Genomic DNA, 14,164 nt, shown 5'->3' on the forward strand with positions numbered 1-14,164 from the left:
ACAGGATTGACACAGGAGCACAATCAGCACCCGGCACACGTCAGGCCCAAAGGGCACCCACCTATATACCGTCACACGCACATGCACGCATAAACACACCCTGATGAAGATAGTTTTTCAGTCAATCATTATCCATACTGATCATAATCAGCTTTGACTGGGGCACAGTCAGTAAGCACCATTTTTTTCATTTAAGTGACATTATCAGTTGTTTATAGAAAAAACACAAATCCTATTATAAGCAACCTTAAGATGAAGATTCTTCTCCCATACTTTAACTGGACAGGGAATAGGTGAGAGGGTGCCGACTTGATGTTCTTGGATAAACACTATTCCTGTCTGACATGATGAAGGGATTTATAAATCAGCTTTTATCAAATGCAATCAATGTCTTTTTCAATGCAAAATCCACTCCACAGTTTAACAAAGCTCCCTGTTAAAACGGAGCACAAAACTGTGTGAGGGAGTAAAGCAGATTAAAGAACACAGAGAGAACATCTTGTACAAGCACTGAGCTCCAGAACCGAGGAGGTGAGACTGTGAATGGCAGCAGAGAGAGAGAGAGGGAGAAAGAGAGAGAGAAGGAGAGAGTGAGGCGCCTCTCACATCCCGCCATTGTCCAGCTTCCTCCAAGCTTCAGAACCAGGGCTTCCTCAGGACATGGGGCAAGGCATTTGGTTAGTTTAATAAAAACAGCACACACATACAGCTTAATAAATCAGCACACACACACATTAAGTGCAAATTCTCAGGTTTTTTTTTAAATTTGATTTGCAGCTTACAGTAACGTTGTGGCAGGCATTGGATACAGGCTACAAAAGTGCTTATCATTATCTTAATATTTATATACATTGTAAATAAATACATACATAAGTTGTGTACTTACAAAAATTACACATGCATAAATGACACAATGTTGTCTTTATGTTTTGATTTTTTTCTGTCACACATAGTTTCCAAATGCTTATTTTTGCTCCTCGTCTTCCTTTTAATATTTATTTTTCTGTTTCCAGGTTCTCTCTCATTTTCTCTTCAATCTTAAAGTCCTGTCATATGTCAGGTCATTGACTTTCAGTTGCATTTGATCAACTTCAGTTGTTTTTAAACGTGATTTGAATTGACAACTGGCTGAGACTGCCTGGGGAAACATGGGCATGGTTGTTTGACCATTAGATGGAGATCTTTCCACACTGAGCCGATTCGATGCAAACACAAGGCTGATCCTTGAAAGCACAAGTCTGCTGTTTATCATACAGTCGACGTGTGTCTGTGACGCCACAATCAGTCACTGTGGGGCCTGTCCGTCAGCAGCTCCACCGGAAATAATCCAATTAACTAATTTGCTTACGCCGATTTTCCAGAAGAGGGCGGTGTCATAACAGTTTTAGCAACAAGCCCAGCCCAGCCCTGCGAAAACACCAACAAGTCGCCTGAGAGGGCTTCTCCAGATTCTCTCAATTTGTTTCAAGTGTCCTACTCTTTGTTGTTTTTGTTTTTTTGATTGTTTTTATTTTTGAGAGTTTTTTTTTTTTTTTTGCTCCTGTCACCCGTATTTTTCTGTCCAGCATCAAATGACGCTGGTTTGACTAATTCTTAAATGAATTTAAAATGCTTCAGACAAGGTGAGGCCTCACCTCGTGTGAAAAGTGAATTAAAGACTAAGACTAATGACTTTTGAACACTTAACACTTTTTGCAGTGTGATGTAGGCCATAGTGTCCCCAAAGCCTCCACAGCAGCCCAGAGTGACGTCGCTAACCCAGGATAAAAAGAGAGAGTAGTCAAGTCATCCATAGACAGCCACAGCAATACAGGAAATAGGGCAACTTTGCTTTTACAATAAAATCATATATTTTTTTTATATAGTTGCTTGGCTTCCTGATCTAATTGACATCAAATAGGCTGCTTGTTTTCACTTTTATTTGAGGACATATTTCATGGCAAGTGCAAGTGTGCTGTGAGACAGGTTCTAGTACAGCCTAGGTGCTATACCTTTTTTATAAATTAATATTTAATGGATGACCATATATTTCAAGTTAATGTGTAAGGTGAAAAATATAGGCTAATGCTTAAAATCTACTTAAGATGTTTACAATTTAAGAGATTTTGTAAATAAGGTGTTCAAGGGGGTTTAGTTTTGGTGTTTTGAGGACTCCTGTACTATATTGGGCTTACCATAATAACAATATTTCGAATTGATGTGTAAATTAAGGAAAAGTAATGCACCCCTTAAATTCGCTACTAAATATCATGTGTTTTTAAGGGGTTTATTTTTTGCCCTTACAAAATAATGTAGGGCTACAAATTGGGGATATCTGGCAAGCATACCTAAAACTGTGATTTAGATTAAGGTGTTGGTATTTCAGGGCAGACTCATTTTATTTTGAAAGCGGAGGACACAGTGTTTCCTGTGAGTGTGTGGACAGTGTGTGAGAGGCGCGCGGTGACAGCAGCAGCACACCGCCAGGGAGAGCGCGGCGGAGCTGCAATGAGCCGGGAGCGAAAATGTGAAGGTGGAATCGGACTGAGCAGCATTGTGTTGTAACCGGCGTCTGTTTCTCGGAACGAAACAGAGCCGACACTCCCACACAGCAACAACAGCAGCTTTATTTGGATTTTATCATCAGTGGAAATATCCTCGCTCATTTATCTTTTCTTCTATATTTTTTTTGAACCCCCTCTTACTGCCAGTGTGCACCTTCTCACAAATTGACTGGAAGCTGTGTTACGGAGAGTGTGGAGCATCCTTTACGTTTAGTGGATATTTCTTTATAGTTGCACAATTTGCAGGGAGCAAAGTGCTCCGTGAAGATCTGCTCTTGCTTTATGGGATTATTTTCGACGGAGCCGCGTTGTTTCAGATAAGAACACATTGGGCATCATGAGTTCCAGTGGTAAGTCCATTCTTGCGCGCTTTATCTCTTCACTTGAAGCGCAAGGACAATACCTATAGATGAGAGCAGAGAGAACTACTGTAGAACAATAGAAGCCTATATCGTATCTGCTAGAAGAGGTTACAGGTAATAAACATTTTAAAACAAACGTTTAAGTCAACAATCTTCCTTCACCTATACAAGAATATTACATTTCACAGTCTTTAAATTTTTTTTCCTGTTTATCCAAAAACAAATATGTGGGGCTGATGTGAGAAATGCCCCCACAAACAGGCTGATGTGTGCCAAAGCTGTATAATAGACTTGGAGCAGGTTTAGAGAGGATAGGAGAGCTAAGTATATCTGGAGGTCAAAGTAGCATTTGCCCAGAGTTCAGATAAGAGAAGCATTTTTGGGATTCTTCATCTACATAACAGCTGTTGCTTGGACCCTCCCAATGTCTGCTTCTCCCCTCCATCACTTCTCTTTCATCTTCTCCTCTCCTTCCTTGTCCTCCTCAACACCAGTAGTAGCCTATAGTGCATTTGACCTCTCTTGGGGAGACCGCCTAGGCTTTCAGCTGTTGCCTCTTCATAAAAGTCCACCTGTCCTCCAACACATGCAGGGTCGGGAAAGCCTTCAGCTGGAGGTTTCTGACCTGACCGCTGTTGGTCTCATGGAGTTTCATTATGTGTGATGCAGCACATGACGAATAACTCTGACAGCCTGAAGGCTCCTGTCATACTTATCCTAGACCGGCCTGGGGGGGGGGGGGCTGCAGTGATGCTAAGCTGACCTTGTATCAGCTGACTGTGATCCTGATCCTCTGTCAGCTGAATCAGGACTTTCCCTGTAGGGCTGGCTGGGTCAGCTGTGTGTGTGTGTGTGTGTGTGTGTGTGTGTGTGTGTGTGTGTGTGTGTGAGCTTATATTCTTGCCTCCACTTTGTTGTGTTTACAAGTTATCAATGGTTGATGAGGCAGATTTAGATCTTGCACGATCTAAATATTCTTAGATCTTGCACACCCCACCCCCCCACCCACCACACCCACCACACCCCCCTGGTCCCTTAGCTGTCAGTAAGGCCAGTTGAAGTTAATGTGCGCCAGGTGCTGACGGTGTCAGGCACTTCCTGTCCTCCCTCCTCTGTCCTCCGTGTCTACAGGAGTGAACCGGGTATTACTGCATCATTCATAATCCAGCCTGTCATTGTGTGGCACTACATTATTCATCCACTGCTCTTAACCCACTGGTACCGAGCCTTGCCTGACGGGCAGTTCTCGTGCCGTGCGTGCCGGGAGTGGTGTCGCAGCTCCTGGATCACTGAGAAAATACGTAGAATTCTTTTGTTAAGCTTCAAAATGCTTTTCTCAGCTGACACGCAGAGGGGGAGGAGCACATGCGGCCAGCATGTGGAGAGCTGTCACAAGCTTTTTTGTGATTGAAAAGCATGTGCTCAAACAGGAATCCACACAAACACACACATCAACAACACATCAACCTGTGGTTTGCATTTAACCGTGTGTGTGTGTGTGTGTGTGTGTGTCACAGCAGGCAGATGGTGGTGTGACATGTGTCTGTACACTGGCTTTAGGCATAAAAACACAGCTGAGGAAAGAACATCTCCTCTCCTCTCCTCTCCCTCCAGTCAGTCAAACATATGTTTCCCTCCGCTCTCAACACTCTCAAGGTTTGGACACGAATGGGCCTGTTAGGCTGTAGTGTGTGCAGTGTTTTCCGCTGCATTGGGTGTGTTAGCCCAGAGGCCATCGACACACACAGCGTAATTACACACAGCTCTGACTGTCTGTCTTCATCTTCTGGGCCTTCTATCTCTCCTGTTCACTGGGTTTTGTGTGTGTGCTGTGTGCGTGTGTGTGTGTGTGTGTCTGGTCAGACTCTTATTTTCTGCCTGGCTGGCAGACAAGACAGGACTGGGGGTGTAGAAGGTTAGTTTCTGGTGGAAAGGACCTTGGTTTATCATACTCAGATATTCACTCACTGAGAAATAAGAGTAAAGACACAGTTTTGCAAATTTTGGCCTGACTGATAAATCAGAGCATTTCTGAGACACAGCGTACATACAGTATGTGTGTTTCAGGGGAGCGATAAAACACATGTTGATCAATATACTGATCATTGAGCTCAGGGACTTGAAGGGAACTGCAGAGCCATACATCACAGGCAGCACTGACACCTCTCTCCTTCTCTCTCCTTCTCGCTGTGCAGCACAGAGTTCTCAAGTCATGGAGAAATTGAGTGCTGCAACTTGGGACTGTAAATGTTCTTTCACATAATATTGCAGTGTAGCTGTCTTAACTTTAAGAAGACATTGTGCGTCACAGGCAATCTAATGATTAATACATTTTGTTTGAATGCATATTAAGTATGGAAATCGACAGTAAATATAGTTGCCATGCTTCTATTGAAGTATTGTCCATTTTGCTAAGATATTTAGTCTCATGTAAAGTCTATTTAGCCACACTAGCAGTTTTGCTCCGTGGATAGCGGTGTTGGTTTGTTGGCCAGTCGGTCCACCACCACACTGAAATATCTGAACATCGGGTGGATGGATTGCAATAAAATCTGGCGCAAATAATGATGGTCCCAAGAGGATGAGTCCTTATGAGTTTCGTGGTCCCCTGACTTTTCATCAGAGCACCACCAGCTCATCAAAGTTTCCATGTATCCAGTAGAATATCTCATAATCTACCCAGGTGGATTGACATATAGACATTAGTGGTTCCAAGACAATATAACCCAATGACTTTAGTGACTCCCTGACTTTTCATTAAGTGTCACACTGAGGTCAAAATGTAATTTGTCCAATGCTGGCTAATGACCAATTACCTGCAAAACTAATCCCATCAGCCTGAGCTGTACTACTTTGTGTTTAGAGCTAATTAGCAAATGTTAGCACACTAAGCTAAAATGGTAAACATGGTAAACCTTACCTGCAAAATATCAGCATGTTAACATAATGATGCTGATATAAGCAGTTAGATTAAAGGACCATTGTGCCTGTGAACAATGGTAAATTAAGTAAAAAGAATAAATTATAAATCAATTACATGTAATTTCACCTGTTTTTAAGAAGTTTCCAGAGATGTGTCAATAATTTAAAGCACAATTGAATCAAACTGATTGATCCACTTCCAAGAACTGGCAGTTGGTTCAAGAAAGGTCTTGAAACAATCTGATTTGCTTTAAACTTGATTTAGTCTGCACCAGCGTGAGCTTTAGCTTCAGTGACTCACTGAAATTGTTTTGATAATTCTTAAAAAGATTACGCTGACCTGTTGGCGACAATAGAAAGTGTTTCATCAAAGTAGGCGGGTCACCAAGAGCGCAACAATTCTCTCGACAATAGATATACAAATAGAAAGTTCATGGAAATCCGGCCTTTAGTTTTCCTGATGCCTTGTCATAGACCAAAGTCTTCATCAAGGTAATATTATAATTTTATGATGCTGCTGGACAAAATGTCAGGGAGTCCACAAAATCAAAAGAAATGGTCCCCCAGGGAGCCATGAATATTCATTTTAAATCCGGCCAGTACAGTATCAAGATACAACATCTTGGTCAGGGCCAAAATGTATGAATAGTCAGCATGATCCAATGACCCACTGACAAACGTGTGAGAGGGGAAAAAATAACTAAATATATTAATACACAGGATTTAGCACTAGATTAAATGATGTATATTTGCTGCACCGGTTCCATGTAAATTGTGCTTTTCTTGTTTTATGGGAAGTATCAGCTGCAGTGAGGGTAGACAGGGAGGGGAGCTGCATCATATATGATTCCTGCTCTTCCGCCTCATCTGGTGAACAGTCCAAACCAGAGCCAAGCACCATTTATCACTCCTCCTGCCAGACGCTTTAGTTCAATAACACAGAGAACAAAGGTAGGAGACAAAGATGCACAGATGCAAACACAGATGCACAGATGCACAGATGCACAGATGAATATTCATGTAGCCATGTACAACTGGTATGTATTTACAGGCCAGCATAAAATCGGGCACATTTTTTTTTTTTTTTGTTCATTTACAGCTACAGTTATTGTGGTTACTAAACTGGTGTCCAGTTGGATTTTTGCACAGCTTAATGGAAAAGAAAATTTGGAGACTGCATGGAAATAACATTCGGTTGCCGTTTAATCTGTAAACTCATTCAGCTCATAGACAAACCATTGCAGTTACATTGTTCGGCGTGTCCTCAAGGTTGCTCTCTCTGTGACCTTGGCTTCTGGTAGGATTGAGCGATCATTCAGACTGTCAGTAGCAGTCTGACCCTTCTCTCTCTCTGTAGAGTGACAGTATGTTTGTGATACCGCTGGACACTACCATCGCTCTGATGAATGCTCCTGCCCAAGGTCCTGACAGAGACGAAGGGAGATAAAGAGAGGGAATGGGGGAAGGCCGGGAGTGACCTGATCACTGGCTGTGTTAGATCACAGACAAGGAGGACATGTTGTGAAAATAGACAGTATACCAGATTTCATACTTTGCTGTTTTATGCTGCTTGCTAGCATGTGACTAATTTTCAATGAGCTCATATTAAGTGAGGTGTATGTTCACCTAAAAAACAAAAAAACATGTTTGTCTTAGCCCAATAGACCCCCTCAGAGGGGATGCTGTGAAGCTTATGTTTGGGTTTACTGCTTATCGCATCTCTCTTAGTTACCGGAGGCGATAAACCTTAAGGCTTGTCTACACAGGAGGTTGTTTTTGTTTTTTTAGTTGTCCATCTCGCACATCTAACAGATCAAATGCGTTTCTATTTTAATCAATGGAGCGGTCTACACAATCTGCTTGTGTACTTGTACTTTACACACACACAGCCATAATTAAGTCTTCTTTAGTCCATTTTATGCGTACGGCAATGGTGATTGGGCTCTGAACACTGCCAAAACAACAGTACTGTCAGTGAACGCATCCTGTGCAGACACAAATGGAGAACTGGGGATGCTGTTGCTGCTCCTCTAACATGCTGCTTTCACTTTGCGGGCTGTGTAGACAAAGCTAAACCTCTGAAAATGGCATGGGCTCTGGGTGGATGAGGTAATTGTGCAGTTGTTAATGAAACAACACTTGATTACATAATAATGATTACACAACAAATGAAATGTAGGGAAAGATCGTGGTCTGCTTTAATACAGAAAAAAGTTCACAGTGACTTCAGACACAAAGTGTTTATTTACATTTAACCCGAACCATGATCTCTCGCTGACTTTAACCAAAGTGGCTTTGTTGCCTAATCCTGACCACAGACTTGTGTGCCTTGTACGTCATCCATTCATCCCAACCACCTGCTGATGACTTTGCTGCCCTCAATAAATTCATTTATTCATTCATAAAACAAAAAAAAAACAAACAAAAAGTAATTCAAACATTATATTCAAACAGTTTATGAACGTAATTTCTAGGAGACTGGGCTGATTAGAAATGTCTGTCATCATCTGAAAATGTCAGCATTTTATAATTGGATTAATCTTGAATTTAAAAAACTCAACAGAAGTCCCTCAGTGGTTTTCTACTGAGGTATTGCTACCAACTTTCTTTTAGCACAGAATAATATGTGCTAGCAGTCGTGACTGAGATGTGTACAGCTTGTGTGTTTGTACATGAAACTGTTTGCTTACCAAGAACCACAGCACTATTGCTAAAATGAGTAGAGTTTTTACATCCATTTTTACATCATAATAAACCATTTGTAATCCACCTGTTAATAAGAAGCCATTCCAGGCAGAATTACTTTGCTTTGGATTGTTGTTATTAGCTTATGAAAATTTAAGTTATTTATCCCGCAAATAGGTGGCTTAAAAACTGTGACTGAGTTGAAATAGACTTGTTTTAAACCTGGCTTAGGCCTGCGGTCTGTCTGCATGACAGATGCTGATCCAAAGTTGTCCCTGTGTCCAAAATTCATACAGTGAAATAATATAACTGATGAGGAATGAGCATGTGAGTAAAAACTACACAAAACTTTGGAAAGCAGACTTGCAAAGCAACATATTTTTCCTCTTAATAATTCGTCTACACGGTCTTTGTATTGCTTCTCTTTGATTCTTTGCCCTGCTCTTCACTCGTCTCCCTCGTCACCACCAATCTCCCAGCATCCCCTGTGACTCAGTTCCCAGCATGTTCTTCCCTGGGGCTGTCAGGTCAGGGGCAGAAATAGCAGCAGCCTCTCAGTCCCTGGGGATGCTGTCGGGCTCTCTGACCCTGGCCCTGTTCTTATCACCTGTCTGCCGGAGGCTGTATTCTCCCAGGGCACTTGCCGCTGATTTGGAGTCAGTGGATTACACCTGCAGTTGGGTGGCTATCATTAGAAGAATGACTCAACACCTCAGCATGGGAGAGGATGGAGGGTTGTTTGAGAGCTCTGTAATGGGTTTAGATGGGGAGAGCTTGGCTGCGTTCAATGAGAATGGCCGCACTGACACAATTAGATAGAGTTACGTAATTCCTCAGCCTCTGAGCTGATTGTGTACCTGGACTCTCTGCTGAGGTGTGGCTTTTTGTCATCAACATTCAACAAGTTACATAAGCATCTCATTAATTCACACACACTTGTTGAAAAATACCAAGAATGCTTGCTCTTTACCGCGCCTCTGCCTTGAAAACTGCACTCCTGTATAATTTTAGTATGTGCTGATAATTTTCTTTCAGCACTTTGCTCAGTTTTGATGTATTTTATTCCCTTTATACAACTTTGCCTGGCTGGGCTGTGAGAGCAGAGGATGTTATACTATGCCAGAGGTTTGTTTTGGCCCACTTTCAGAAGGTCAGCATTATAAATACATGTCCTGTGTGTTTCCAGTAGGTGTTGGCACTGTTGCATGTACTGCCATTAGTTCCCATTATCTCTCATTCACACCTGATGGGATCAGTGTTGCTCCAATTTGGTTTTACCACAAGACTGCCTTCCTTTTGCCTGGTCTCACAAACACATTTTCAAGGGAGTGTCATTATTTGAACCAGTGGCTGGGCACTTATCAGGCAGGGTAGTCGGTCCCAGTGGTGCTGCCAGCATTGTGGGGGAAACAATGAACTAACACAGAGTGTGGGAGACTGAGAGTGGGAATTAATCATGCTTGCATATTTCCATTGCCCACAGTTCTGTCTTGTACAGAAAAGTAAACAACTACACTCATGCATACATTTTCTCTTGCACCCATGGATGTATGTCCTCACGCTCAGCCTGCCCCACGCATATACTGCTGTCAAGCTCGGAGCATGCAAAGGGTGCTCAGGCTGTGAGGCATGCAAGGCTGTTAGACTTTTTAAGTGCTGAGAGTCCTTCGAGATTCATCCAGTGAAATGGAATCAGTAGCTGCATGAAGCTGGTTGCCCTGCCATTATACCCCTTCCACCGAGTGTAGGACCACTCAGATGCTCCTTAAAGAAGATGGGAGCTAAATAAGAGACAGTGAACCCAGCTGTTCTGGCACAGACTGCCAGAGTATTGGGAGGCTGGTTGTCTCTGCTTGTGTATGCAAGAGAATCTGTTTACTGCCTTGAGGATGAAGATGGACCTTTTTAAAGAGCCTCTAATAACCTAAGAGGTCTTAGATAAATTAATTTCCCCCACTCATTTAAGATCAAATTAATCTATCATTTTGACCTTTTTGATGTGATAGCATTTATCCCATTACTGCTAAGGCTGTAAGTGAGAACTTGCCTTCCTGACAATGTGAAATATAGCTATCAGGCTTGCAGGAGTCTGACATGTAGGCTAATGCATAATAAGGTAAGAGGATCCAGCCACTTTCTTACCTCATGCGGCAGTGTGCTTGTGTATGTGTGTATTTGTGTCAGCCCATATGAGTGTGTGAAAAATAGAGATAGTGGGAGAGAAAGCCTGGAGCTTACCCATCTTACATAGGTGTCAGACCTCACAGCTTCAGAACAAGTGTTGACAGAGCAACACTCTGATCTTATTGTGTGAACTGCACACAGTCTATAGTGTGCACAGGGCCCCAGTTACAGGGATGGATTGCTGCCAACAATGGAGAAATGTTGGAATATGAATGTCATGATGATGAAATCTGTTCTAATTTATAATCAATACGAGGTTTTGTTATTTCCATTGTGTTTGCTGTGGTTGGAAATGCTCTCCTTTCTGTGCTACTGAAAAATGGTGGTTGTCAGCTTTGCATGTATGTGATCGACAGTGCCGATATAACTTAATTATTAGGTAACACAGTATAAGATTTAAGACTACATGATTGGCCAATTATGTTTTTATTGTATACCAATAACTGGTAAGTAAAACTATTTGTGTTAAAGAAAGTTACATAATTTACCGTTTGCTAAATCGGTAAATTAAGCCACTCCCACGAAGAATTGTCCAATCATAGCTGACAACTTTAACTAGGCATAACAGGCCTGTCGAGCTTTGGGTTTCTCCACATTGTTATTAATTTATAACCCTTTCCAAAACCAAAAATATAAAATGGGTAAGTAATGGATTGCATGTTTTTCTGTTCTAATGTAAGCTGTAAATGTTAGCATATCTCCGGCTAATTATCTTTCTACCTGGTACTAACCCAGCATTACTTTCTAGGCCAGGGACTTTTCAAACTATAATATTTTTTTCAAGTTATAGGTTATGTTAATAAAAGTAAGCAAAAAAAAACTCCTCACAATTACATAATTATCAAGTACATGTTCAAGACAAACAAGTCAACTTTAAACATTAATAAGTAAGCCGGAGAGAGCATTTATAACCAGTTTCAACCAAACAGTAAAGCTAATGTAAAGCTTAATTAGCTTGATTGTTGTAGCTGATAGAGCAGTTGTCATTTCAGATGGTTTGTGGCAAGAATTGAGAAGCCTGTTTTTGTCTACCACTCTCTGAAATCAAGGACCTATTGTTTTCCAAATTACAAAGAATTTCTTGTAGTACATCTTCCATTGTTCTCATTATACACTGAATATGTATTGTGCAAGAATGAAAAGTTTGACAGACAGAAGCTATGTTCCAATTCATGGACCGAATCCTTCAGATGATCGTCTCAGTTCAGTTCGGCATTCGTGGTCTGCAACGGCCACAAAAGCCTCCCCTTACCTATGCGTCACAAAGCACCTGAGCTGAAACCCAATACTTACATTTAAAAGTGTAATCCTCTGTTTGCTGTTATATTATTTTCATTACCGGCGTGCAATGAATCTTGGGATAGGTTGGGCCATGGAGGAGCCACCTGTTGGAGCGATCACTCTTCAAATGCATGAAAGTCTGCTTTAATTGAACATAGAAATAGAATTTTAAATGTGTCTTTTTGTCTTATCACACAGGCTCGATGGGTGGTGAGCGGAGCTCTGGACCAATCCGGTGCCAGCGATGTCGTGAAGTCTGCAAAGGGGAGGTGGTACGAGTACAAGACACCCACTTTCACGTCAAGTGTTTCACCTGCACCGGTAAGAAATGGGAACTTGATCCGGAACAACACAACACAGCAAGCACTAGAGCAGACAAACGGCTGAAGTGATCAGAGAAACAGGTGTTGTCTTGCAAAGTCCCTGGGCCTGGATGTCCCTGCTCATAAATGTTGTTAAAGTTATATAAGTGGGACTCAGATTCCAGTGGTAGAGCAGAAACTAGACATCTATCATGGTCACATCCTTACCCTTCCTACACACACTCCCACATGCACACATTGACAGATATACTCTGTATGCGCTCATTCATCTACCTCCCGGTGTACATGCTGAGTGCTACTATTAGCCCACAGTGAGGATTGGAACGGATCAGAGGTGCCTTGCAGGGGGCTTAGGCTCCTGCTAAAGTAGCTTGTTATTGCGCTGCCAACTTGGCGGGGATTTTCACTCGTTGTATGCTGTGGTCTAATGAGACTGTCTTAACCAGCTTTGCAGAGCTACAGGTGCGCACTGGTGACCTACAGCACACACAGCGCTGACATAATTGCACATCCCCTTACAGCAGGAATAGTGTGGGATGTACAGTATTTGTGAGATTGCTGGGTTTATATATCTGATTAAATAGTTCGACATGGTGGGAAATACATGTCCAGCCAAGAAACTAGTGAAAGTCTTACTTTGCGAATATAGATCAAATATAGGTTGTTTATTAGAAACTAATATGGAAGTCTGCAAAAAAATATATTTTTACATTAAATTTTTGCTCTGTTTAGCTCTCATTTGTGGGCTCTGTAGGCAAAACGTTTTACTTGAGTTTCATGGTGCAAGCTGTATCAATAAAAGAGTCAAATTTAGGAAGCTGATGATCTGATGAATAGGATGCTCTTTTTTTTCTTTTTTATTTGGCTGAGCAAGACCGCAGGAAAAAGTTGTCTGCAAAAAGGGTCCTTTTCAGGCAGCGAGCTGACATGTAAAATTGCAGACATTTGCAGAGTTAAGTGCAGGTCTGAAAGGGGCTTATGACAGTCGAGTATCTGTGCATATGCAAATTAGAAATCAAAGAACCGAGAAATGTTATTTGTCATGCTGCTGTACGGCCTGGAGCAAGTGTTCTCAGTTTTATGTTAATAGTGCTATTTCTGAAGCAAAGACAGTCAGTCATGGGTTACTCTTCAGTCATTTGCAGATGACTCTGAAAAAAGCAACATTAAGCAAGATTAAGAGGAAATGTGTACTCAACAGTCATCTAATCACAGGCATTTATTGCATAATGAGGAACTTATCTAACATAATTTTAGATAAATCTTTCCTCCACTTTGTTCATCACTCATTATCATCTCTCATGGGCTCAACTGAATTATGTTGACACACTGGCAGAGTTGTATTATTGAAGGCCAAAGCATTTTATGGTTCTCTGATGTAAGTACACTGTGGGTTCGTCTCAATTCAGGGGCTGCATCCTTCGAAGGCTTGAAGACTGATTGTGTTACAGCTGGGCGACAAGGCTGTCCCATTTCAAGGCTCCTTCAAATGCGGTCGAGAAATGTGTCCTGCCTTTTCCCGGGAAATTAAGGATCCAATATTTAATAAATTGTAATATAGATAGTATCATAATGCTAGAAACTTCCCTTTTGCATCAAACTATCTCAACATAATCGTATTAGTTTAATATTTATTTAAATAATTTCAGTTCAATACAGATGAGGCAAAAAAACAAATTTTTAAGATTTATTCTTTCAATTTGTTTTTCATTAGACTGAGTGATACTGTTACTTATGTCTTTATACCAGCTTCATTTCATTTTGTGCATCTTAACACATGTAGGCCCATATACACTTAAAGAAAAACTTTTTATAGTTAATGCTTCAAAGGACTCAGTCATCCTGGGCAATCTTTTAAAGCTGG

General features: G+C 41.5%; 1 protein-coding gene across 2 annotated transcripts in view; it reads left to right on the top strand.

The window, feature by feature from the left end:
- The first annotated feature begins 2,494 nt into the window (after positions 1-2,494).
- The window catches only part of ablim3 (actin binding LIM protein family member 3), a 44,469-nt gene continuing 32,799 nt past the window's right edge, over positions 2,495-14,164 (top strand). For both annotated transcript variants that reach the window (XM_022751734.1, XM_022751736.1), the window contains exons 1-2: positions 2,495-2,893; positions 12,176-12,298. In XM_022751734.1, coding sequence (XP_022607455.1) covers positions 2,881-2,893; positions 12,176-12,298 — 136 coding nt within the window. In that variant the 5' untranslated portion in view covers positions 2,495-2,880. The remainder of the gene's footprint in view (positions 2,894-12,175; positions 12,299-14,164) is intronic.

The sequence above is a fragment of the Seriola dumerili genome, unplaced genomic scaffold, assembly GCF_002260705.1.
Source record: "Seriola dumerili isolate Sdu_G_001 unplaced genomic scaffold, Sdu_1.0 BDQW01000161.1, whole genome shotgun sequence".
NCBI classification, from domain to species: domain Eukaryota; kingdom Metazoa; phylum Chordata; class Actinopteri; order Carangiformes; family Carangidae; genus Seriola; species Seriola dumerili.